General features: G+C 36.4%; 1 protein-coding gene across 6 annotated transcripts in view; it reads left to right on the top strand.

Moving 5' to 3' along the window:
• Positions 1 to 25,235, top strand: part of NAV3 (neuron navigator 3) — a 389,994-nt gene that overhangs the window by 269,813 nt on the left and 94,946 nt on the right. For 4 of the 6 annotated variants that reach the window (XM_027842471.1, XM_027842472.1, XM_027842470.1 and 1 more), the window contains 7 exons: positions 3,060 to 3,192; positions 4,436 to 4,706; positions 6,743 to 7,448; positions 9,581 to 10,069; positions 15,686 to 15,727; positions 17,249 to 17,409; positions 22,967 to 23,155. In XM_027842471.1, the coding sequence (XP_027698272.1) occupies positions 3,060 to 3,192; positions 4,436 to 4,706; positions 6,743 to 7,448; positions 9,581 to 10,069; positions 15,686 to 15,727; positions 17,249 to 17,409; positions 22,967 to 23,155 (1,991 nt within the window). The remainder of the gene's footprint in view (positions 1 to 3,059; positions 3,193 to 4,435; positions 4,707 to 6,742; positions 7,449 to 9,580; positions 10,070 to 15,685; positions 15,728 to 17,248; positions 17,410 to 22,966; positions 23,156 to 25,235) is intronic. The other 2 variants (XM_027842474.1, XM_027842473.1) reach the window with 2 other exon arrangements.

The raw sequence follows: 25,235 nt of genomic DNA, 5'->3' as shown, positions 1-25,235 counted from the left end.
ATCAAAGACCCCTTCAATATGAATCACTTTTAAAAAAAAAGTGATTATAGTAGGCACATAGGTCAGTTGATGTCTTCTCAGCTCATTGATCAATACATTGCTTGATGAATGGATATGCTTGAGAGAGTGAGGAATACTACTGGGGATAATTTCCATTTCTTTGATTTTTTTAACCTTCCCTCTTTGAAATTTTTTGAAAACGTATTCCTAAATGCTTTTAAAAAATCTGTTACCTCCATCATGGCCTTCTTATGTATTAATTTAGTCATATCCTGGCTCGCTTCTGATTTCATTTTCTGAAATATTATATGCATTTCCTCATATGCCATTTGAGATGTTGAGTTAGTAGAATACAAATAAGTTGATTCTACTCCCATAGCAAGTAGATCAATGTAGAAATGCTAGTTGAGCTGTCTAATTTTACATCTGTTGGTTGTTCTTGTATGAATGAATGAATAAAAAATAAATATTAATTGCTTACTATCTTCCTGGCACTGTGTGCTAAGTTCTGGGGATATAACTACAAAAGTCAAGATGGTACCTACCCTCAAGAAGATTATATTCTAATAGAGGAAAACAACACATATAGGGAAGGGGAGGCCAATTAGGGGTGTTTTGGTCAGTCAGATAATGAATGGAGTCAGAGAGCAACTAATTGACAGGCCTCTTTCCAGAATGATACTGTTGATTTTCTTGCAACTTCTAGAACTAAGAGGTTGAAAGGGAAAGGAAGAGTTGTATAGGAATATGGCATGAAGATGTATATTTTAAAGATATCCAGTAGCAGCAGTGTGATGGATGTCAGTAGGGATAAAAATGGTGAAATCTCACCATTTAAAAGCCCATGTTCCAGAAGAAGCTGAAGCAAATATTCTAGGAGTGATCTAGATCTCATATCAGGATCTCTGACGGTGTATTTTTTAAGAAATGTTACGATTTGTAATCTTCTCCTCCGTAATACTTTTGTAAATAAATATTTTCTAAACTGATGTGATGTTTGGCTACCATTTCTCTCTCTTTAGCAAGGAGATTGAGTATCTATTGGCTGTCACAATTTTCAGGATATTTTGGCCTTATTTCTGCAATTTGCCTTTGGTGAATTTCTCTTAGAAATAGTGTTATTGTCAATTTTTCATTTTTGCCAATTTCCTTATTTTTCTTTTTGATGGATTTATTTAAATCAACTTGGAATAGTGGGACTCATAGTATCTTCATGTCTTTGTGCTTTCTTCTGATTTGGCATTCATTTAGACCTTTACTGTAATAAGTAAAGGATCCAGTTCTACCCAGATGTCTGCTTCTGAAATGACTGCTATGTCGTTTATTAGTAATTTTCTGTCTGTAAAAATATGGTCAGTTATTTTTTTTCTGTGATATTATTCATTGCTCATTGTATTAGACATCTTCCAACTCTCTCCTTGAAGAAAACATTCCATGATGTACCCACCCTTGTACATCATGGAAGCTAGATGGCACAGTGGATAAATAACTGGGCTTAGAATTAGCAAAATTCATCTTCATGAGTTCAGGTCTGGCCTCAGACATTTAATAGGTATGTGACCCTGGACAAGTTGTTTAACCTTGTTTGCTTCAGTTCCTCATCTGTAAAATGGGCTGGAGAAGGAAATGGCAAACCACTCCAGTACTTTTACCAAGAAAATCCTAAATGAGGTCATGAAGAGTCAGACACACCTGAAATGATTCAACAACAACAAAAACCCGTGTAATATTCAAATTATTCATTAGGTTTGACTTGTTTGATTTCTCCATTTGTTCATTCATTCACTCATTCAACAACCATTTTATTATTAGTCATTAAGTGCTCATTTAGTAAGAACCCATTGTATGCCAGGCACTGGAGTATATTATGTGTTTATATTGTCCAGGGGACTGTGCATCTCTTGTGGTATAACACAAAGGATAACGGGTAAATTGCAGAATTAAGTGTTCTGAGAAATTTGAGGAAGGAGAGATCATTTTAAATCTCCTAGCAAATTTTTAAGCCAATTTTCCTGTCTTCCTCTATGTCCACCCTACTATTGATGTCATCATCTCAAAGTATATGTTGAAGGTATAGCATAGTGTTAGATGTGGAGTAATGGGACATGGTCCAAATCTTGTCTCAAACATTTATTAGTTGTGTTAATAATGAGAAAGCCATTGACTCTCAGAGCCTCAATTTTCTGGTGTCTTTTGGGGGGGGAGAAGCTAATATTACTTCCATTTAACTATCTTATAGGCTTGACATGAAGAACAACTTTTATTTTTTTGAGGGGGTGAGATTGCTCTTATCAAAAATCATAAAATTTCTTATTTCTTCAATCCTCCACAACAGACACTGTTATATCAATTGCAAGTAACTTCATTGTGGCTTGTTATATATCATTATACTAATTGATAATATTGATTAGCAAGGTTGATCTTAGGTCCACTCATATGGAAGCCATCATAGATGCAGTGTTTCCACAATTGCATTCGTGCCAATGGCTTCATAATGGAAAGAAGAACTTGTTCCTATTAGGAGTGGAGAAAGGATACACATTCTCCTACCTCTTGAGATTTGAAAACATTTTCAATGACATACATTTTGTGCATGCATATGTGAATGTATATGGAAATATATACATTTGTGGGTATACACATACAAATGGACACATGGATATGCATTACATATTCTATGTGCATTTGTGATATGTATATATGTGACCTGGAGTTCAAATCTTAACATATATATATGACTTGCCACATTGGCGGAGAGAATGATTTATTCACTACTCTCTGCTGCCTGAGGGTCAAAGTTAGGATAAGCCTGGTAGAGGAGAATTCTGTTAGAAATGCCCAGGCTTGAACACTGTGTATATTTGTATATACACACAGGCATCTATATATTTATATGTGTATAAACATGCATGTAGATGTATGTGTATTTATCCACACATGAACATTTGTATACTTATGCATAAATAAATATATATGCACATTTTTTTCTGTTGATTTTTATAGTGGGGTTAAAGTTGTATCCACCTTATACAAAACCTGCTTCATTTCTCTTCCTCTAGCTGGGATGACAGCAGCTCAGTAAGTAGTGGACTCAGTGATACTCTTGATAACCTCAGCACAGATGACCTAAATACTGGATCCTCTGTCAGTTCTTATTCCAACATGACAGCCCCTTCGAGGAAGAACACTCAGGTAAAAATACCCTCTTTTCTTTTGCCAGTGTTCCTTCTTGACTTCTACCACCAAAACACCTAACATCCATGGGTGTGCAGAGATCACTGCCAAGGTGCATATGGATATGCGAGGGCAACATCACCATCATGGGCCCATGCTATTATTCACCCTATGTTGTGTTGGTACACTTAACCACACATTGGAACATCCTTTTGCCTATAAAAGATCAAAATGCTGCAAAATGTAAATTAGATCCAACTTGGTCTAGCAAGGTCGTTGATCATTGCAGGACTGGCTTTGACATTATCTTCCAAGTACCTCTATGTTAGAGTAGGGCATCTGTGCCCATCCTTTCTATTATTATCTTCTCTTCCCTGTTGTTTCAAAGCTCTGAGGGAATAGAGAAATTTGCTATATATTGAATAGACTACCTTCAGAGCAAATTAATTTTCTCTTGATTATAGCCTAACAGAACCAAAGACCTTCTTTCAAACTCTGCTTATTGTTGCTGGCAAATCTAAATAATACATTGGAAAAAATGCATCTCTTTTTGGATCATGATGGTTATTTTTCACTAATGTTTCTGTAACAGACTGCTGGAGTGATTTTTAAGCTGTTAAGCAAAAACAACATTTAATAACCAGTGTTTATCTTTTATTGCTTTCACTTGAAATTTTAGAAGTCTTTGTTGTATTTCCCTTTGAACATAAGTTGTTCCCTAGAGAATTTTAATCAGGGATTTGGGGCAAAGATTTATTCATGCAAGTACTGAGATGTGTCATCATGTATTTTTAATGATAATGAGAATTCTAAAAAAAATACCAAAAAGCAAATGAAACATCAGTAAATAAGAACACAAATAAAAAATTAAAAAAAAAACTCACTGATTTCTCTTACCAATATTTTGTTTTTCTCTTTCAAAACACAAGCTTGTGTCTTAACTCCCATTTTATAGTTTTGTTTTTTTTTTTTTTCTGGGATGCATTTCTTTCTTTTCTTTTTTTTTTTTACTTATTAACTTATTTATTTTTAGTTTTCAACATTCACTTCCACAAGATTTTGAGTTCCAGATTTTCTCCCCATCTCACCTCTCCTCCCACCCTAAGATGGCATGCATTCTGAATACCCCTTCCCCTAAACTGCCCTCCTTTCTATCTGCTCCCCCTTGTCTTATTCCCTTCCCCTTCCATTTTCCTGTAGAGTAGGATAGATTTCTATACCCCATTGCCTGTATATCTTATTTGGGATGCATTTCTTATAGCTGAAGACAGATTCAGAGAAACGTTCTGTAGCAGATGACACCTGGGATAGCACAGAGGAGCAGAAGAAACCCGAGGAAGAATTTGACGGCCATGCGGACAACAGCAGCAAGTGGAAAGCTGCTCCCCCGGGACTGTCGGAAGACTCAGAGAAGGGAGGGCAGAAGGCAGCTCTGTCCGTTTCACAGACAGGGTCTTGGCGGCGGGGTATGTCTGCCCAAGGAGGGACACCATCCAGGCACAAAGCTGGAACGAGTGGCCTCAAGACTCCTGGTAGGATTATATTTTGAAGCCTGTGAAGTGGACTGTTTGTGGTCATTTTTTTTCTACTTAATATTTTTTATAAATAGATTGATACTAATCACCATCAATTACAATGATGGTGATAATGATAACTCATTTTTGTATAGCACTTTAAGGTTTGCAAAATGCTTTCCTCACAGTGATCCTGAGGTAGGTAAACAATCCACAAACTCATTAAGCAATTACTATATTCCAGGAACTGAGTTGGTCACTTGGCATAAAAATGCAAAAGTGAGCCAATCCTGCTCTCAAGAATCTTACGTTCTTCTAGGTAACTACACCACGTTCATAGATAACTATCTATGCACAAAATAAATTCCTAGCAATTTGTGTGAACATATGTGTTCACAGATAAGTACTTGTGCACAAAACAAATACAGTGATTTTGTAGCTCTGGGTGTAGGTCTGATTTTGTAGGAAATCGGGAAAGTCCTTAAGTTGAACCAGGAAGGAAATTAGGATTTCCAAGAGGCAAAACTGAGGAAGGAGTGCATTCCAGGCACCAAAGACCATCTGTCAAATGCGCAGAGGTGGGAAATAATTCATAAGAATTTTCTTCACATCATTGAAAAGTACTTCTCCCTGTCACCCTTTCCACTTCCCCTTCTCTTCTCCCACTCTCTCCCTTCTATGTCTCTGTGTCTCTTTCTCTCTCCCCTCCCCCTTCTCCCTCTTCCCCCTTTTCTCTCTCTTCCTCCTCTATCCCCCATTTCTCTCCCTATCTCTATCTGTTCCCCTTCTCCCTTTACCTTTTCACTCCTTCTTTCCCCACCTATTTCCCCGTCTCTTCCTTTCTCTTTCTCTTCTCTCCCCTTCCCTCCCCCTCTTTCACTCTCCCTTTCTCTTTTCCTTTTCCTCTCTCTCTTCCTTTCTCTTCTTCCTCCCTCTCCTTCCCTCCTGCCTCTCTCCATCTCTCTCTTATCCTCTTTTCCCTCCTCTCTTCCCCACCTCTCCACCCTTTCTCCTCCTATCCACCCTTTCCCTCCCCATTCTCCCTCTTCCTCACCTCTTTCTTTTCACCCCCCCCCAATACACAGACAACACAAACATCCATACTTTCCCATGTATATCAAACATGGCTCCAGGTAAAAACCTGTAAGATACTAGAGCACCCAGTTGGCCTATACCTCTGCTGTAATTTTTCTTGGTCCAGTTGAAACAAAAGAAGTTCACTTAGCAATAACTTTGGACTTTCTTACCAACGCTTTTGTGTTATGTAGATCACTGAGTTTCACCACAGATGCTATAGGCTACAAATAGTTTCCTGACTCTGAAGTCTGGAGAGCCATGAAAATAAGAAGCCTTTTTTTGTGTGTTTACAAGTGACATGTGTGTTGAGGAAGAGAGACTGTAGTGAATTCCTTTAACCTTTATTATTTTTTTTGCCTTACTCTCATAATGATGGTATATTCAGAATTATCTGAGACATAAATTAAATAAACTGCTTCCAACAGAGTATATGCAAATGTTTGTGATGGTTACATTTAGGGAACAATATGGTAAAAGACAAAGAATCCTGGATTTGGAATAAAAGAATCTGGGTTCTGATCCCAGCTCTGCCTGGTGCTAGCTAAATGACCTTGGACAAAATATTTATCCCCTCAGAATCTGTTTTCTAATCTGTAAAATGAGAAAGTTGAGGTAGATGAACTCTAAAGCTCCATCCAGCTCTAAATTGTTTAAGAATGTGCTATTGTGATCCTAAGGAAGGTGAACTGCAGGCGATAAGGCATTATCCTTCCTTGTTGATTACCCTTAGCCTTTCATTTCACCTCATATCTCTAAGACAACATTACTAAACTAATTTGTTAAAGCTTTGATTTGCCACCAAAATTTATTGATGAAGTTGTAGTCAATTAGTATTGGGGGAATTTTTTTAGAATCCTTAAAGAAACCTTTATGAAATAATAACATTGATAGAAAATGCATTTCAGGTGTCTCCTCAAATAAGAGTAATTAAAATGATGAATGCAGAAATGTATCCTCATGTATGTCTTTATAATTAGGAAAAACAGATGACGCCAAAGCTTCTGAGAAAGGGAAAACGGCCCTTAAAGGGACATCCATACAACGTTCTCCTTCAGATGCAGGAAAAAGCAGTGGAGATGAAGGGAAAAAGCCCCCATCAGGCATTGGGAGGTCGACTGCCACTGGGTCATTTGGATTTAAGAAGCCAGGTGTTGCATCATCTACTATGATCACCACTAGTGGAGCAAGCATCGCCAGTGGTTCTGCAACACTAGGTAAAACCCCCAAATCAGCAGCCATTGGTGGGAAATCCAGTGCAGGGAGAAAAACCAGCTTGGACGGTTCTCAAAATCAGGATGATGGCGCGCTACACATGAGTTCAAAGACAACACTTCAGTACCGAAGCTTACCACGCCCTTCAAAATCGAGCCCGAGTGGCATTCCTGGCCGGGGTGGACACAGATCCAGTACCAGCAGCATTGACTCTAATGTGAGTAGCAAATCTGGAGGGGCCACCGCTACCAAGCTGAGAGAGCCAACCAAGATAGGGTCTGGGCGGTCCAGTCCCGTCACCATCAATCAGACAGACAAGGAGAAGGAGAAGGTGGCAGTGTCAGATTCAGAGAGTGTTTCTTTGTCCAGTTCCCCCAAGTCCAGCCCAACCTCTGCCAATGCATGTGGAACACAAGGACTCAGGCAGCCAGGTTCCAAGTATCCCGATATTGCCTCACCTACATTTAGAAGGTAAGGAGTCATATGTGGTTTAAAAAAAAAGTCATATTTGCCCACCCCCATTTCTCTCCCACAAAAGGGAAATGTTATGTATCTTGATAGTTGCATTTAGATTTTTTCAAATGCTATAAGTCTGTGAAGTCAATAAATTATATATATATATATATTTCCAACATTACCTAAAGGAGTGTGAGAAGTGGCCATTTGGACCTATTTCACCATAGTTGGACTCATTAGTGGAATATATCTTTATGATATTAAGATATCATAAGATATCATGTAAATAGATGACAGCAACATAGAATTAATACTAATAGTTAATGTCTAATATAAATTCCTCAGATATCCACTCTTGCTTTCCACATTGCAGGGCTTGTGAATCCCTTTTGGAAAAGGACAGTTGTTTTGTTTTGTTTTTTTTTGCACTGTCCATTATTTTAAAGACTATTAATGAACACGAGATAACAATGAATGAAAATGTCTTTCAAGCTGACAGTTATACATGTAGATGGATGATGCTTCTTGTCATATCCAAACTGTAAGGTCCCAAACAGTAACAGATTAGATTGAGTTTGTCTACCTGGTGCCAAAAGCATCTAGATATTTCTGAACAAATGACCCTTTGGAAACGTTCAGATTTTTAAGTGATTAACTTCATTTTCTGTCTTTCTATCTGGCTGCTTTGGCATTTCATAAACAAAACTTCAGAGTAACAGAAACCATTGTTCAGTGGGCAGTGAAAGTGAATTTATGCCATGGATAGAAATATTTTTTAAAAAATTATTCGATTTCCAGTGAAATGATAAAATAAGTGAGATTATTAATTTTTAGGTCTTTTTTCTCAGTGAAGTTAAATAAATGACTATGTCCTTTTGGATCCCAGCTTCCTCTTCTGCAAAATGAGAGTTAACCTAGGTGATGTTCAAGATCCCTTCCATTTCTAAAATTGTGCTTACATTTGTTTGCTTCCTATAATTTAAACTAAAGTTCTTTGTGCCTTGGAGATGGCAGATATTAAAACATTTACCTTTATATTTTAGACAACTTCTAATGCATGGTGCTTTTTAAGAACTTGAGTATTTGAAGTTTTTTCTTCAGTAGAAATGTTAATTCATGTAGATTTTTCTTTTTGAAATGTTGATTCTTTATGAAAAAAAAAAGCATGACATTCAGAGTTAATAGTTCTATTGTTTAAGTAAAAGCCAGTAGTGCCCTCCTGCGGCCCGTTCCCTATGAAATAATTTTTGCTTATTAGCTACGAAATATTCTACTATGGAGAATTATGCATTGTATTGTAACTCAGACAATAATCATTGCTGCATTTCACAAGAGACCCCACATTTACATGAATGAAATTTCACTCAGAATATTTTTTTTTATTTCCTGCATCTAAACAACAAAAACATTTTCTGAATTGCCGTCCAACTTCCATCACCTAAATCATCTCCAATGGCCTTGGAGCAGGGCATCATGTGTTTCATATCATCATTATACTTCCATATGTATATTTCAGGAAACTCCTGGCAGCTGACAGGCAGTCCTTTTGCTCATCTAAGGAAAGATTGCGAGGAATCTGACTTGCTTCGTTCAGTGCCCCATAGTAAGGCTAACTAGATACAACTTGGCAGCCAATGAAGCCACCAGCTGTGCAGAATAACCTCCCAAAATTGTCCTAAGCAACTGTTTAAATTAAATTTTGAATAAACTAAAGAAAGTCCCCCTTTGCGAGTGTTCTGTGCTGAAGTAACTGAAGCCATTTTGAGAATATGACGCTATAAATAATTTAATAGCAAGAATAGTTAAAATATTAATTTTGGGTGAAAGTATAATCTCATTTACTTAATTAAAAAAAAAGACATTAAAGCCAGACATCTTCTTGTTTGGCTCAGCTCTGCCTTGACCTCCCTGGGTGTATGAGTAACTTAGCCCTCTGTGTTCTGAGGGAAAAGTCGATTGCTGGCATTTCATCAGAAAACTCAGAAATACAAAGTGCACACACTCAAAACCAAAACGATGTTTTCTCACCACTCTTGCTTACTTCAAACACACATGCTTGGGCTCTGTAGATATTGTACCCTGAATACTGAATGTGGTTATTAGTTTCTCTGAATAACAACTGAAGTTGTTATTTGTTTTTCTTTTAGGTTGTTTGGTGCCAAGGCGGGTGGCAAATCTGCCTCTGCACCTAATTCTGAGGTTGTGAAATCCTCCTCAGTAATGCCCAGCCCTTGTACCACATTAGCGCGACAAGGCAGTCTGGAGTCTCCATCGTCGGGTACAGGCAGCCTGGGCAGTGCTGGTGGGCAGAGTGAAGGCAGCAGCCCTCTCTTCAATAAACCCTCAGACTTAACGACAGATGTTATAAGCTTAAGCCACTCGTTGGCTTCCAGCCCAGCATCGGTTCACTCTTTCACCTCAGGTGGTCTTGTGTGGGCTGCCAATCTGAGCAGCTCATCTGCTGGCAGCAAGGACACTCCAAGCTACCAGTCAATGACTAGTCTCCATACAAGCTCTGAGTCTATTGACCTCCCTCTCAGCCATCATGGCTCTCTGTCTGGATTGACTACAGGCACTCAAGAGGTTCAGAGCCTGCTCATGAGGACTGGTAGTGTGAGATCTACTCTTTCAGAAAGGTGAGCTTTGCTGGGATACTGATGTCTGGAGCAGTGAGGAGGCTGGAGGCTCAAACCAGATCTGTATTGGAACGTTTACTCTTGTTGAATTAGAACACAGAGTAAATGGACCAGTGACATGTGCTTTGCCCATGGGCGAAATTCCTATGATTTGACAGAAATTTTGCCATGTGGAAGCATATGAGATTGGATCTTTCATGGAAAGATAGAAAGAAATAGAACTACTCTGCCCAAATTTATAGATGAATTAACCAATAAGTATGGGAAGATCCAGTGATTGCTTTTATATGTTTATAGTTGTAGGTATAGGTGTATGTATACAAATATATATATTATATATATACATATGTATGTGTATGCATATGAATATGCATGTGGATATGGATATATGTATGCACATATACATATATGGCAATCATATCATAAGCAACTTGAATAAAAGCTAAAGTATATATTCATGCAAATAATGCATAATGTCCCATCAAAAATTGAGTGTTTGGGCCTAAGGTCCTGGCAGTGCAAGTCCCCTTTATTCTTCTATTCAGGTTCTTAAGCGGTCCTTTTAAATAGTATCCAATATGATGCTTTTGGCCATATGTTCAAGTTGCTTTCTTTTTCATTTATATGGGCAAGGAACCAATGAATCACTGGTGGATCGTAACAAATCGGTTTGGCTTAAAAATGAATTAATATTCACAAATACTTAAAGGAAATTTTGGTATATTTTTTTTAAAAGCCTAACACCAATAAAAATCTTGATGGTCTTGATTTTGAGGGACTTACTAGAAAGTTTTAAAGATTGGTTTGGGGTTTCTTTTAATGTGAAGAGAGAGAAAAATACATAGGTGAGCGTCTCAAAATATTCAAAGGGAATACGCTCTCTCAAATACTTAATTACTCAAATGGATAATCTCTGTCTCATCAATCTGGATCCACCCTCCAACATAGGGTTTATCCATACTTGTCTATCCTTTGTGACTCGTCCATGTCTGACCAAGAAGTTACTACTGATTAAAGTGGCTTACTAGAAGATATGGATATAGATATAGTATAAGCACTTCATTTCAGGTACTAAATGTTCATGGATTTTGATGCTGTTTAGTATTGCCCAAGGAGTTAATCATCATAGTCTCAAGTGGTGCTTCCCCTATCATTTGTTGCCAAGCACCATTTCCCATTAAAAAATAAAAAAGAAGGAACTTACTGTTCAAGTCTGTCTTATTGCCTATCTGCTGGTTGCCCATCATTCCTTTTTCCTGCCCTCAAACTTCCTACTTTCTCCAAGCAGTCATTTTCTATCCCACAAACTTATTCCTGAAATACCAACCTTTGTCTTTCTGACTTGTTCTACCATGCATCTCAAAAAGCAATTAATTTGCACACCTACCAAGAAGAACCATCTAGAGTTTCAGGGATAACTTCTAACTCTGAACATTTCCCATTCTTCTCCTGTCTTTTCTCAACTCTCTGAAATGCATCTAAAAGAAAATAAAATGATGATCCCTTGCCCCTCAACTGTATTTACATTCTCTTTGACTTTTACTGTCCTCAGTACAGAATTGTTTGGCGATAGTGACAAACTATCTCTTCGCTTGAAAAATTACTTTTCAGAGCATTCTGAAGTCTTGCAACCTTTGATACTTGGTGTGACACGATCACTGAGTCATAAGATTATAAGATAATTGCAAAGTTGCAGGGTTTTTGGTTTTTGCTTCAAACAGAAAATGGAGAAAGTGAAACATGTAGGAACACCCGGCAGCCATCAGCTAGACTGCAAATATTTTTCCCATTTCCCTTATTTTTTTGTGTTATCATTAACAAACAGCCTATAAGACAAAGATCTGCTGAAAAGTTTCTGGTGGACTCTAATGTTAGCAATCATGCTTTTTTTCTGTAGCTTTTAAAATTATTGTTTGTCTACTTGTAGAAAGAATAGAGGACTTCATCCATCATTTTCTTTACCTCTTGCAGTATATCATTAAGAGCCTTGAAAATAGTTTCCTTTCTTTTGTAATATATACTTGTTAGCATTCTGTAGCTGAAATGTGTACACTCAAGAGACAGTTTATATGTTTATGATGGATTAGATTAATAACTGGCCAGTGAATTACCAAACGGCAGGACAAATTATAAATAATCCATCCAATCTCAAATTATTGACCCAAATCACTCCCTACCACAAATGTTCAGGTCTTCCCCACTCCCACCTTTGTCATAAAGATAAGTGAATCTGATTAATCATGTGCCAATGTGTTTCCCTGGTATTCAATCATCATGATAACTGAATAAAAATATATCAACCCCAATGTGACCCATTTGAAACACTTCATAGTGTTATTTTGATATGACCACAAATTATAAAATATCAAAGCTAATGAAATGCCAGCTATAGAAATATGACAAGAACTATAGATTTCCTTTTCTTTGAAAAAAATGTCTTGGCTTTAAGTGGCTGAAATAAATTGATTTTTGAACTTGAGAGCATTCTAAATATAGATTCTAATTCTAAAATAGACATGTATAAAATTTACAAAGCAAACTTCAATAAACCCATATTTAATTACTCACATGATTGTCCATCAGCTTTTAACAGGTTAGTTTGATCAATGTATTAAGTTCTGCCGAGTTAATATTTAATATCTGTATGACTATAAAATATAAATATAGATTAATCTTGCAGATAATTAAAGGACCCATTAATTAGAGTATTGAAATGCTTTTGATGCTGAAGGGCATGTTTTATTTTACTCTGTGAGCAAAATTACAAGTAATAAATTTAACAAAAATCTGTTAGAAGAAAATTCTTTAGCTATAATTATGTTGACGTTTGAATTACCATATATTGAGACTTAAGGATTGTGTTTCACTTAGATTAGTAAAAGACTTATCTAGAAATCCAGAAGTATACTACCATGCCATCTGCCATACAGTTCACTTCATAAAATTTAATCTGAATAAAAAGAATTCATTTTCCTTGTTTTGAAAATCATTGAATAAAAATGAAGACTTGTTTGAGAAATAATGATCCTTTTAGCCACAGTAAGACCAGTGAGTGATTCCTACATTGACAATAATTATGTCATGGTGCTTTTTCCTCTTTCTTTGGAGAATGGTCTCCATTCCACCCCCTACTATCTTTCCCTTGGTCAGCAGTGCTAGAAATGCAAGGAGACAAAAAGATCCAAGAATGGAGGGGGAAAATATAGCTTTGATTCAAGTCAGGAATCCTTTGATGACTTGAAAATGACAAGTCCTTTATCGAGGTCACAGTGTGAGAAGCAAAACATGTGCAGTTGTCTAATGACCATATGTAGAGCTTCATATTTAGTAGTTCCTTGAGTCCATAGCTCTAGGTAGGTTAAGCAGTATAATTTCCCTGATTATCTTTGTTTTTCCTCTTTATATCCCAAGCAGTTGGGATCATTCCTTTGCAGGAGCTTGTATGTAGTAAGAGCTTTAAAAATGTTTATAGAGTAGACTGATTTTGTCCTAAGATTATGTCCAGAGGTGTTTCATTTCTTTTTAAAACATAATGAGTTGCCTCTATTTCACAATTCCTTTTCAGTCTTTTTATAATGATTATGAGCTCGGCAACTGTGATAGAAATTAAAAGAAAACCCTACATCTTTTATTTTTGTAAACTAGAGTGAATCTTTGATTCAGTGGCCATGTTGGTTTGGCAAAGAATACTCATCTGGCTGATTTATTCAATCAACTATTTTTACTATTTTTTCTTTCTATTAATTTCCTTGTTACTACTGTAAACTCATCAAATAACATGAGCAAAAATATTCATTACTTGTTAATGCCCTTCATATTACTGAACTTTGATGACTCTGGTCATACAGATTGCAGAGGGAAGTTCTAAAATAACATTTAAAACCAAGCAATTCCTTAATTAAATTAAGGTCAGATTTAGATGTTTCAACATAACTTTAATTTCTGTGAAATCCACTTTTTTTAACCTCTACTAAAAAAAAAAACTTACTGTTGATTTAATTAATTTCATTCATAATTCTGGTAAGCAGTTGTGGCTGAGTAGAAAAAAATACTGGATTTCACATCAAAGAGCTTGAGTTTAAATTCTTTCCTCTACTACTTACTGCATGTGTTAACCTCACTGGGTCCTAAGCTCTTCATCAATGAAGGATAACATAGACTAAATGATGTCTAAGTGTCCTTCCAGTTCTAAATTTACTACATTTATGGGTTGTTCATACTATGTATGAACAGGGAACATTGGAAACTCTTGATTATACAATGTTCTCCACCATATTGAAGTGCTGAGTTATTGAGTTTCATTAGAAGCAAACATTTTTATTTTGGATTTCAATTAATTAGCTGTAAGATGATTTAATTTGACATTCATATTATCTCATTCTCATCGTGCATATTCTGTTTTCTTTTAATTCTTGGGTAGTGTTCATGTAACAAACATGCTTGTGGAAGAAAGATAAAATGTTAGATGTTCAATCCAACATTCCTTCCCAATTACTGATAATTATAGCCAGGATATCCCACATGATGGTGAAAAGGCACAGCTCCCTTCTCCTCAGTTTAGATTAAAAAGCTAGTTGTCATTTATCCCTAGATCCCTTTATATATAGCAAAGGATGTGGTACTCTACTGGTCTTGAAAAGTGGAGACTGAGAACATTACTGTTTTGATAAATCATTAGTATTATAATTTGTAATCTCCAAAGGAAGGTTTATAATGTTTAATTCATTAAGATGTCTATTCAGGTGTAGGCAGAAACATTTATTTTTTAGACAAAGATTACTTAATGAAAAGGAGGACATACCCCGTACTTTCCCCTTATTTTGAACTTTAATTTGGACCTAACTGGGCCCAGCATGGGGAAAAAAAAAAAGAATTTTCTTCTTTTCCTGTTAACTGGGGTTTGCCTATATATGAAAGAATTTTATTTTCAATGAAGTCATTTGCAATGGTCTAATCTGTTCATCCAAATATCCCACTCTAGTTTAAATAGAGCCAGTATGCTTCCGTTCCATCCACTGGCTGTTCTTATAGGTAAACTCAGAGTAGTCAACTAATAGGTAATTGGCAGAGCACCATACCACTATATTTGTTACAGTAAGAGAGTGATAGAACAAGGGAAACCCTGACAATATCAGACTCAGCCTTTGGTGATATACAAGGTGAAACCATGCTTTCATGCAATGGAGAGAAAACTAAATTTGGATTCAAGAGAACCTGGGTTCAAAACCTTCCTCTGCTAACTGAACAAGTCCCTTATCCTCTCCAGCACTATTTTCTCATCTGTTAAAAAAAAAAAAAATGAAAGGCTTGGACCAGATGACCTCTGGCATCCCTTCCATTTCTAAATCTATGATCGTATAATCAAGCAGATATGTTTAGGAATTGCCAGGCAAAATAATTATTTGAATGGGGTTGGCTCTGAAAAGGAACTCACATCTGTGTCAGAAATGGACATCTGGTAACCCTTGGCATAGCCTTCTTTAACGAGTTAAGCATTCGAGTTGTGTTATAGTAAATTATTTTGTATGGGTTCACACAGAGAAAAATTGTTGTAGAATTTGTAATTTGGAAGTTTTGTTTATAGTATGTCCTTAGGGGGTTTCTTTGTTTTAACAGCATGCAACTTGACAGAAATACGCTGCCCAAAAAGGGACTAAGGTATATATTTCTCTTAGCACAACTGCTGCCTCTCTGTTGTTCTGTCAGCTTTGTTTGCTGTCTTTCTCTTTCTCCTCTCGTTCCTTTACAACCTAGCATCTGGCATTTAAAATAAAGATAACTTTTAGCCCTCATTATTTTCTTTGGTTTGAATCGGAGTGAGAACATTTTTTTTTTATGAGAAATTACTTGCATAGTACTCCATTAAGTGGCGACCAGAGCCCTGAGCAAGTTAGGTCCGTCAGGAACATTGTTTGGAAAGTAAAGGTTCCTTGCTAAGGACTTGTCCTCAATACAGTTTTTGGGATGGTATTTATGCTGTCAAAGCAAATGCAAATAGCAAGGTTGGCAATGGAAATGCATCCATTTCCATTGTATCCCATTTTGGAAGCAGATGTATGAAGCTCAAGGGCTCTTATAGCCTACAGTTGGGGCTAGTTGTTGAATATCTAACTTTGAATCGAGGAAAACATACATTATTAGGGAGCAAATCAGGTCATTTAGTTAAAATACAGTTTTTATTTAATCTCCCCCCCACCCCCACCATATCTCAAGTCATTCTTCTGATTTTCAATCACTTTTGGAAAAAGATGAGTGGATTGAGGGAAAGTATTATGTTCAGGACAAATTCCGTTGAAATTATCATTACAAAATATCATAATATTTCCTCTTTCCCCTACTGGAAAATAAAGGGTTATATGTTATTGTACAGTTGTAGTGAAGGTTTAGGTTAAGAGAGTCAATGATGAGGGTCTTGGAAGATGATGAATTTACTTCTCAGCGGTGCTGAGTTCACTTACTTCATGACAGCTTTGAAATCTGGCATGCTTTGTGTCTTCCCAGTTAGCCTTTTCTCTAGCTTAAATCTCTTCTGTTGGTTAGCAGTAGAAAATCATTGGCAAATGATTTAATTTTTAAAAACTTCATTCTCAAAAAGTTATGCTATAATTAAGTAAATGAATTTCCTGTCCATTCAGATTCAGACAAGATGCCCTAACTGCCTTTGGAGAGGCAAATGCTAATTTTGATCTCAATAGTTATTGTTCCCTAATGAAATTCCCCCTCACCTTCCACCCTTTTTTCTCCATTAGCTCTCAGTCTGTCTTCTTCTCTAACCCTACCCATCATGGGTGTCGTCCTATAAGAAGTCACTCACCTTTCTTGGCTTCTGGCCTGCCATTTGTCCACCATTTCAAATCTGTGTTCACCCCATTCTCCATCTCACCCCCGTGCCTTTGTGTCTTTCTCAATTAACTTGGCTGTCTTGCTCATTGCTTGTGATTTTTGACTCCACATCTCACAGAAGCATAATTTTCTTCTCAAGAATTCTCCCCTTTCCCTGTGAGATTCCAACAGATGGTGTTAAATCATCTGTAAGAACTGAGCAATTAAAATTAGATTCAATCTGTTGAGGAATTTTGTTCAGTCTGAATAGCCAAGTACTCTTGTTAGTTTTCCAGCTTTTGGTACTGCCTTATCCTTGTGGGGGTTTTTAAGTGTCCCAGCTGTGTTGTTTTGCAGATACACCCCATCATCCCGGCAGACCAGTCAAGAAGAGGGCAAAGAATGGCTTCGATCTCACTCAACTGGAGGCCTGCAGGACACTGGTAACCAATCTCCTCTTGTTTCCCCTTCTGCTATGTCATCATCAGCTACAGGAAAATACCACTTTTCCAACTTAGGTAAAATCTTGAAATATCTAATTTTTTGCTATCTTTACCTTAAAAATAAATTATTGATTTCCTAGAAAACATCTGAAAAACTGTAATAACTTCTTCAATTTTGCAGAAAGCTATGTGTTGAGAAATTTTCCCTAAAACATTTTATCAAAATTGTTTTGGTTTAAAAAAGTAATTTCTTTATCAATTTTTTTGATAAAGTTATTTCAGGACCACACATATAAATCGCCATCTAGCCAGCACTGTAGGAATTGTTAAAATGAAATACAAAACAACAAATCAAATAAACAAGAAGAAACAAACAAACAAAAAAATACTTCCTTAAGAGTTTTACAGGTGGCAGCTAGATGGCCCTGGAGTCAGGAGGATCTGAGTTCAAATCCAGCCCTAGTCATGTAACACCTCATAGATGTGTGGGCAAGTCACTTAACCCCAATTGCCTCATCAAATAATAATTAATAATAATAATAATAGTTTTATTTACAACAATTTTATTTTATATAATTTTTATATTTTTTAAAAAATTTTATGAATTTTTATATCATTTTATATTTATGTAATAATTTTATTTTATATAGTTTTATAATATAGAGGAAGCATTCATTAGGAAATAATGTGGAAGGACAAAAGTCTAAACAAGCCAGTCATCCTTTTATAGGTATTATGCCATTTAAATAGTTGCATCTATTATAAAAAGCCCCTACTAATTTATCCTTTATTTTATTTTTCTTTTACTACTTCTTCATGGAGCAATTGTTTCTGCCCAATGGCTGACTCTTTGAAAGACCGTGTTTCTGCAGTGGCTTATGGTTCCCAACACATTCAGCACTGTTGGGAGTCTCTTAGCAATTTCTTGCCTACAGCAGCATTTCAAGATCCATCTGGTTAGACTTTTATCAGTTAAAAAAAATAAATAAATCCTTTTTTTTGGGAGTTTGCATTCCAATTGGCCAGGGAGGTAGACAGACCTCTAATATCAATTGCCAAAGTACTCATTCAGATGATAAACTGGACTTACTAAGGAGTCATTTTGCTCTTCATTTTGCTCAATATGTCAGGTATTAGAGATACAAGAAGAAAACAATATCTTCTCTCAAAGAGCTTCCACTCTGCTGGGGGGAGGGGTTTGCATATATATATATATATATATATACACACACATATATATACACATATATATGTATATATATACTTATATATATAAATACAAAATATATGAAAAGTAAATTCAAAGTAATTGAAGATACATCGAGAACTTACAATTGGACTTTTTACAAAAGATAAATTTTGAAGGGATCTAGAGATTCTCAAGAGGTAAAAGTGAGGAGCGGGAGCAGTTTAGTCATAGGTGATAGTCTAAGCAAAGACACAGTGGTGGTAGATGGAGTATCAGGTATAGGAAAGAACAAAAGTTGGCCATTTTCTCCAGAGTGTCAAGTATATGAGAGAACTTGAATGAAATTAGTCTAAAAAAGATGAGTTGAATCCAAGCTATGAAAGTTTTTAACTGTCTACAATCATCAATAACTGTGAAATTGATATTCTCAAAACACAGATCTGACTATGTCACTCTCCTGGTGAACAGCTTCGGTGGCCCATATCTATTGCCTTTGAAATACAATTCAAACTCTGATTGTAGACAGTAATAATGAGCCAGAAAGGCCAATTCAGAGGCTGTTTCAATAATCAAGGCAAAAAGTGATGAGCGACCTGAGTTAAGGTAGTAACCAAGTTTGAGTGAAAAGGATTGATGCCAGAAATATTGTGGAAGCAGAATCAATAAGTCCAGTATTAAACAAGCTGAGGGAAAGGAATAAGCCAAGGTTGACTTTAAGATTGCAAAGGTAGGTACCTAGTTTAGTCATCAAAATCTTTACCTCTTTCTCACCTTGCTTCCAAACACATTCAGCTACCGTTTTATGTTAATGATAATGATGATAGCTAGCATTTATATAACTCTTTAAAGTGTGCAAAGCACTTTGTAAATATCTCATCTGATCCACACAACAATCCTGGGAAGAAGAAATATTATTATTATCCCAATTTTACAGGTGAGGGAATTGAGGCAGATAAAAGTTAAGTTACTTGGCCAGGTTCACATAGCTGGTAGGTCTGTGAGGTTGCAACTGAACTCAGGTCTTCCTGATTCCAGCCAGAGTACTCTAGTTAGTGAGGTACCTAGCTGTCTAAAGACTTAAAGCACATAGCATAATAAATGGCACAGTGCTTTGCTCGTAGTAGATGTTAATGTTTTTCTTGAACTTGTTTGTGTAATCATAATTAGAGTTGAACTCAGTTTTCCCTTGGCAAGTCACTTAATCTTGTCTGCCTCAGTTTTCCCATCTGCAAAATGAACTAGCGAAGGAAATGGCAAGAAAACCTCAAATGGAGTCATGAAGACTTGGTCAAAACTGAATAATAACAGTTGTCCAAATCAGCTAAAATTTGATCAAATCCTCCTGAAATTGGTAGTTCTTGAGTAAAATGGAAACGTTTTCTTTGTTTTAATAAAAAAGATGATCAGTATAAACCAATGTCCTTTTTAGCTACTCCAATTCATTCTAATAATCTGCCTTCCAAATAATGGAAAGTCCAACTGGTACTAATTTAATTTACTCAGTATATTAAATGCATTCCTGTACATTCCCCCCCTCCCCCCCAGTCCCCCTGGAATTGAATTTGAAGGGATTTGACCTAGCTAAATAGTTAATGGAATATTCCACCCTTAGCATTAATACCATCTCCTAGCAAGCCCCTATCCTATGCATATTGGCAAATGCATAGCTTTAGGCCTTTTTTACTGGGGAAATCTATTTATTGTTCAAACGCAGGGTCCTCCACCTCCAGGCTTGCATACAGTTTGTGAAAATCTTATCTGTTGAAAAGCCTTAACAATAAGCTGCAAACTGCATCTCTTTCCCTCAACCCGTACCCCACACATACCCCAATACCCACAAACATCCCTCTGGACATTAAGCATGCTGTTCTAAGCTGACAGCTCCCCCTGGTGGCTCGTTCAGAGAAGTGTCTGATCTAGTCGTGTTTAATGGAATCTTTACAAATGTCTACAGCTCTTCTGCTGCAACATCAGTATATACTCTCCTTGAATTTATTTTATTTCTCCTTTCTCTCCCAACCACAGACTAAACTTACAATTTCAAAGAGTTATGGAAATCCCAGTGCAGAAGCCCTCTCTAATAATGCCATCAGTACCTGCCTGGAAATTCATAATCTTAACAGGGATTCTAAACCCAGGTTCCATGAACTTTGTTTTTTAATATCTTGATAGCTGGTTTCAATAGAATTAATTTCCTTTGTTATTTTATGTATTTATTTTATGCATTTAAAAATATTATTCTGAGAAGGTATTCTTAGATATTACCAAATTGCCAAAGATATTTATATCACCAAAAAAAAAAAAGGTTAACCCTTGATAAATTGCCTGGCACACTGAGAGATTGAGTGTCTTGGCCAGGATCACTAATCCAGTGTGTATCAGAGACTGGCATTGGATCTTCCTAAATATGAAACTGGCTCTCTACCCATTATGCCACTAGGCCTACCCTTTCTAATCAGCCTGAGACAATTCTCTCTTTTCCTGTCCCTTTAATTTCTGAACCAAAAAAAGCAATCACTCCTATAATATCTAATAAAAATAAGAGTAGTATTACTAGTTAATACATCCCTATGAAGGAAAAGGAAAATCATAAGTTAGAAGGAAGGCAGGAAGGTAGAAATGAAAATAGGAGGGAAGAAAGGAAGGATAGCAGGAAAGAGAAAAGAAAGAAAGAAACAAAGGATAGAGGGAAGGAAGGAAAGAAAAAGAGAGCAAAGGAGCTCAACCAGCATTTATTAAACCATTCCTATGTACCTGGCATTAAATCATGGAAGCAAAATTAGATGTAAAGAAGTACAAGTTCCCTTAACTTCTAATGGTCTTGCAGCTTCCTGGACTGCTATGGAAAGAGTTACAATCTGACACTAGATGTCCTGGGTTTGAATCATACTTAGTACCAGTTACCTTGAGAAAAATCATTTGATATCTTTGAATTCCAGGAAAGATTGTACTGGGTGGTTTCTAAGGTTCCTACCACCTCTAGTGGTGAAGTAACCAGAAATTTCTATCAGCAACCCCACAAGTTTCCATCTATCTCTCTCCTTATCCTGTGTAAGCCTAGTTTTCCTTATGAGTCAGCATTCAAGTTTAAAAACAAAACAAAGTAAAACATAGAAACAAACAAAAAAAAACTAGACTCCCAAATTTATTGGATTTTTCTTTCAGTTTTATGGAACGGATAGAATGGTTAACATTATTTTTCAGTCATTTTTCATTGAAAATAGACAGCGTTTTAACTATATTTTATAGAGAACAGGCTTTTATGACCTCAACTGGGCACTTAGTCACCATTTACTGATGTGCTTTTTGTGAAAATGTACACTTAGATCCAAACAACTTGTTTGCAAACACACTTTTTTCTTTTTACTACAACTTGTAAACTGGAGATTTTCTTAGCACTGTAGGACCATATATGGTGAAGGAAGAAATGAAAAAAATTATTAAAGTCATCTAGGATTTGTCTGAGTTGATTAATTTTATACAGATAGAAAAGCTATTGAATTCACTTTCATTAAAAAAAAAACCATTTATTTCATTTGATCCCTGTTATAGGCCAGCTGGGGTGAGATATGGTAGTAACAGAAGTCGGGGTCAAGCATTTGCTCACTGAAAATGTTGGCCTAATACATATCTTAAATCTCAGCTTGTCCAACTCTAATGTTCTCCTTTGGAAATTTCATTTTAATGTCTCCTCCCACTTTCAATCTGCACTTTAGATAAATGTATTACTATTTGGTAAAGTTGGTAAAGATTTGGGAGCAAATATCTTTTTATTCATTTCTTATATTGCACATATGAATGTGTAATTAGATTTTTATTATGACCACTGGAGAAGATGACACTCTTTTTTGTGTGTTTCTCTGTTTAATGTCAGTTTAGAAATGGATAGATTGCTGCTTTTTTGGGGTGGGGGGGGCGAGGCAATCGGGGTTAAGTGACTTGCCCAGGGTCACACAGCTAGTGAGTATTGCCACCTAGCTGCCTCAGACAGATTGCTTTTCATAAAGCTTTTTCTAGCTTGGAAGAAACTGAGGCTTCAAAATATTTCCCATGTGATATGTTGACTAGAAAGGCTGTATGATATAGTAGTACACAGAATGCTGGCCTCAGAGCCAGGAACCCTGGCTTCCCTCCCATGACACGGTGGTGGTGTGACCCTGGGTAAGTCACATATCCTCTTGCTGCTCAGCTCAGGTCTCTAAGACTATTGGCTGCAGAAAAAGTATATTTGTAGAGAGAGTTTCCTCTCTCTGGAATTCCCAACCCAATGAGATAGGGCCAAAGCCCTATCCTATCTATAGCTACATAATTACTATAGAATATTTCACAGTAAATAATATTGTTTATGTAATCTGTTGAAAGCCTCTTCTCTAGGTCTAAGTAAAACTTCCGCCTTGGAGTGTGTAAGGAAATGGAGAGTTGAATGTATACTTTGCTTTGCAGTGAGTCCCACCAGCCTGTCCCAGTTTAATCTTCCTGGCCCCAGCATGATGCGCTCCAACAGTATCCCTGCTCAAGATTCTTCCTTTGATCTGTATGATGATTCCCAGCTGTGTGGCAGTGCCACATCTTTAGAAGAAAGACCCCGAGCCATTAGTCATTCAGGCTCATTCAGAGACAGCATGGAAGAAGGTAAGCCCGGGGGGTGAGAATAAGGGGGAAAAATCATCTAGATTTTCATTTTTCCAAAAAAAAAATTTCCAAAATTTTTCCATAATGGTAATATTGATCTCATGAGGATGCCAAGAGCACCTATGGACATAGTACAAAGCAGATGTTGAATAAATGTAGGCCTACTGAATGCTTTAATGAGTATGGACATTTATAGATCCCTGAAGGAAAGGGAATTTGGACATCATTTATATTGTCCTCTTTCGGGAAGCAGTGTTATCTAGCAGATAGAGAGCTTAGGCAAAGGAAGACCTATGTTCCAAAAATCAATCGATCAATTTTTATTAAGTGCCTGTTGTGGACCATGCCCTGTGTTAAAAACCTACTGATTATGTGACCCTTGGCAAATCATTTAACTTTCAAGTGCCTCAAGATTGTAAGTGGCAAAGAAAGTACCAATGCATATTGGTAGAGGATGAAAGGATGGGGGAAATTCAAAGGGAGTTTCCTACATTAATTAAAATATAGAGCCAGCTCCTAAGTGCCACTACTGCTATGTATAAACAACTATACTATATATATATACATATATTGTATATATATAATATATACATATATGTATACATATAATATATATTATATATACATATATAATATATATTATATATACATATATGTGTGTATGTGTATGTGTGTATATATATATATATATATATAAAATAGCTAGCATTTATATAGCACTTAATATGTTATCTCATTCCTCACAAAAACCCTGGGAGTCAGGTGCTATGATTATCTTCACTTTACAGAGGAAGAAACTGAGGCTGAGAGGTGAAATGACTTGCCTAAGGTCACAAAGCTAATGTCAGAAGCAGGATTTGAATGCTGGTCTTTCTAACTCTCAGTCCAGCACACTAGCCTGATACAGACATGCATACATACCACACATACATACATATCTATGTATGTATATAAAGAGACACAAAGAAAGAAATAGAGAAAGAGACAGAGAGAGGGAAAAGAGAACGAGCAAAGAATTTTCTTATGTCTTTAGACCAATTTCAATTAGCGTTTACTAGAGAATTGTACTAGAAAAGGTAAGGTATTTGCTATCCTTCACCGGCTAATGTAAACCTCTATCTAGTGAAAGTTTTCATAATGATAGGCCCCCTTCCACTCTCAAAAACCAGCTCAAGTTGATGTTAAATAGTACAGCTAAAATGACACACTGCTATTTTTGAGTTCTGATACAAAGTCCTACTTTGAAATGAGCTCTTGAGATGTTATCCAATTTTAAACTCAGAAATCCACTCATTCTGTTTTGACCTTTTAAAATGTGTCTCAAAGATCACATTTTATGTTCACTTTGCATGGTAAGTTCTGTAATGGTCTTTGAACAGAAACAATAAATTTGACTTTACCCAAATAGGCATAAGTAGCTTTACATTTGTAAATTCTAGGTAAATTATAATGGCCCAGTTTAAGAAAACATCAAAGCTTGAATCAAGGTTAAATATATATTTTTGTAAATTTCATCATAGTGAATGTAGAATTAACTGATAACAACTTGGGGATGTTTCATAGATAACATTGAACATTTTTTGCATGTGCTTTTTCACTTATTTATTTATTTTTTTTTGTTTTTAAAGACATAGCATCAGCCTTTTTAAAGACAAGCAGGAAAAACTAAAATAACATGCAATATGGAAATGGAAATTAACTTGAAGAAATTTTTCGGGGATCGGTAGTTTTCTAGTTTGAGTATTCCCTCCCCTGACACAGTGTATCAACATTATATCAACTATGATATAATGACTAGGTGGTGCAGTGGATAGAGGGCCAGGCCTGACGTCAGGAAGACTAATCTTCCTGAGTTCAAATCTGACCTCAGACACTTCCTCGTTGTGTGACCCTGCGCAAGTCATTTAACCCCAGTGACCTCAGTTTCCTCATGTGCAAAATGAGCTGGAGAAGGAAACAGCAAACCACTCCAGTATCTTTGCCCAGAAAATTCCAAATGGTCTAACAAAGAGTCGGACACAACCAAAACAACTGAATAACAGCAACAAAATTCCCGTACAATTTATCATCATAAGCTCAT

The sequence above is a fragment of the Vombatus ursinus genome, unplaced genomic scaffold (assembly GCF_900497805.2).
Source record: "Vombatus ursinus unplaced genomic scaffold, bare-nosed wombat genome assembly UNPS02014874.1, whole genome shotgun sequence".
Taxonomy (NCBI): Eukaryota; Metazoa; Chordata; class Mammalia; order Diprotodontia; family Vombatidae; genus Vombatus; species Vombatus ursinus.
This window is presented reverse-complemented; position numbering and strand designations above follow the sequence as displayed.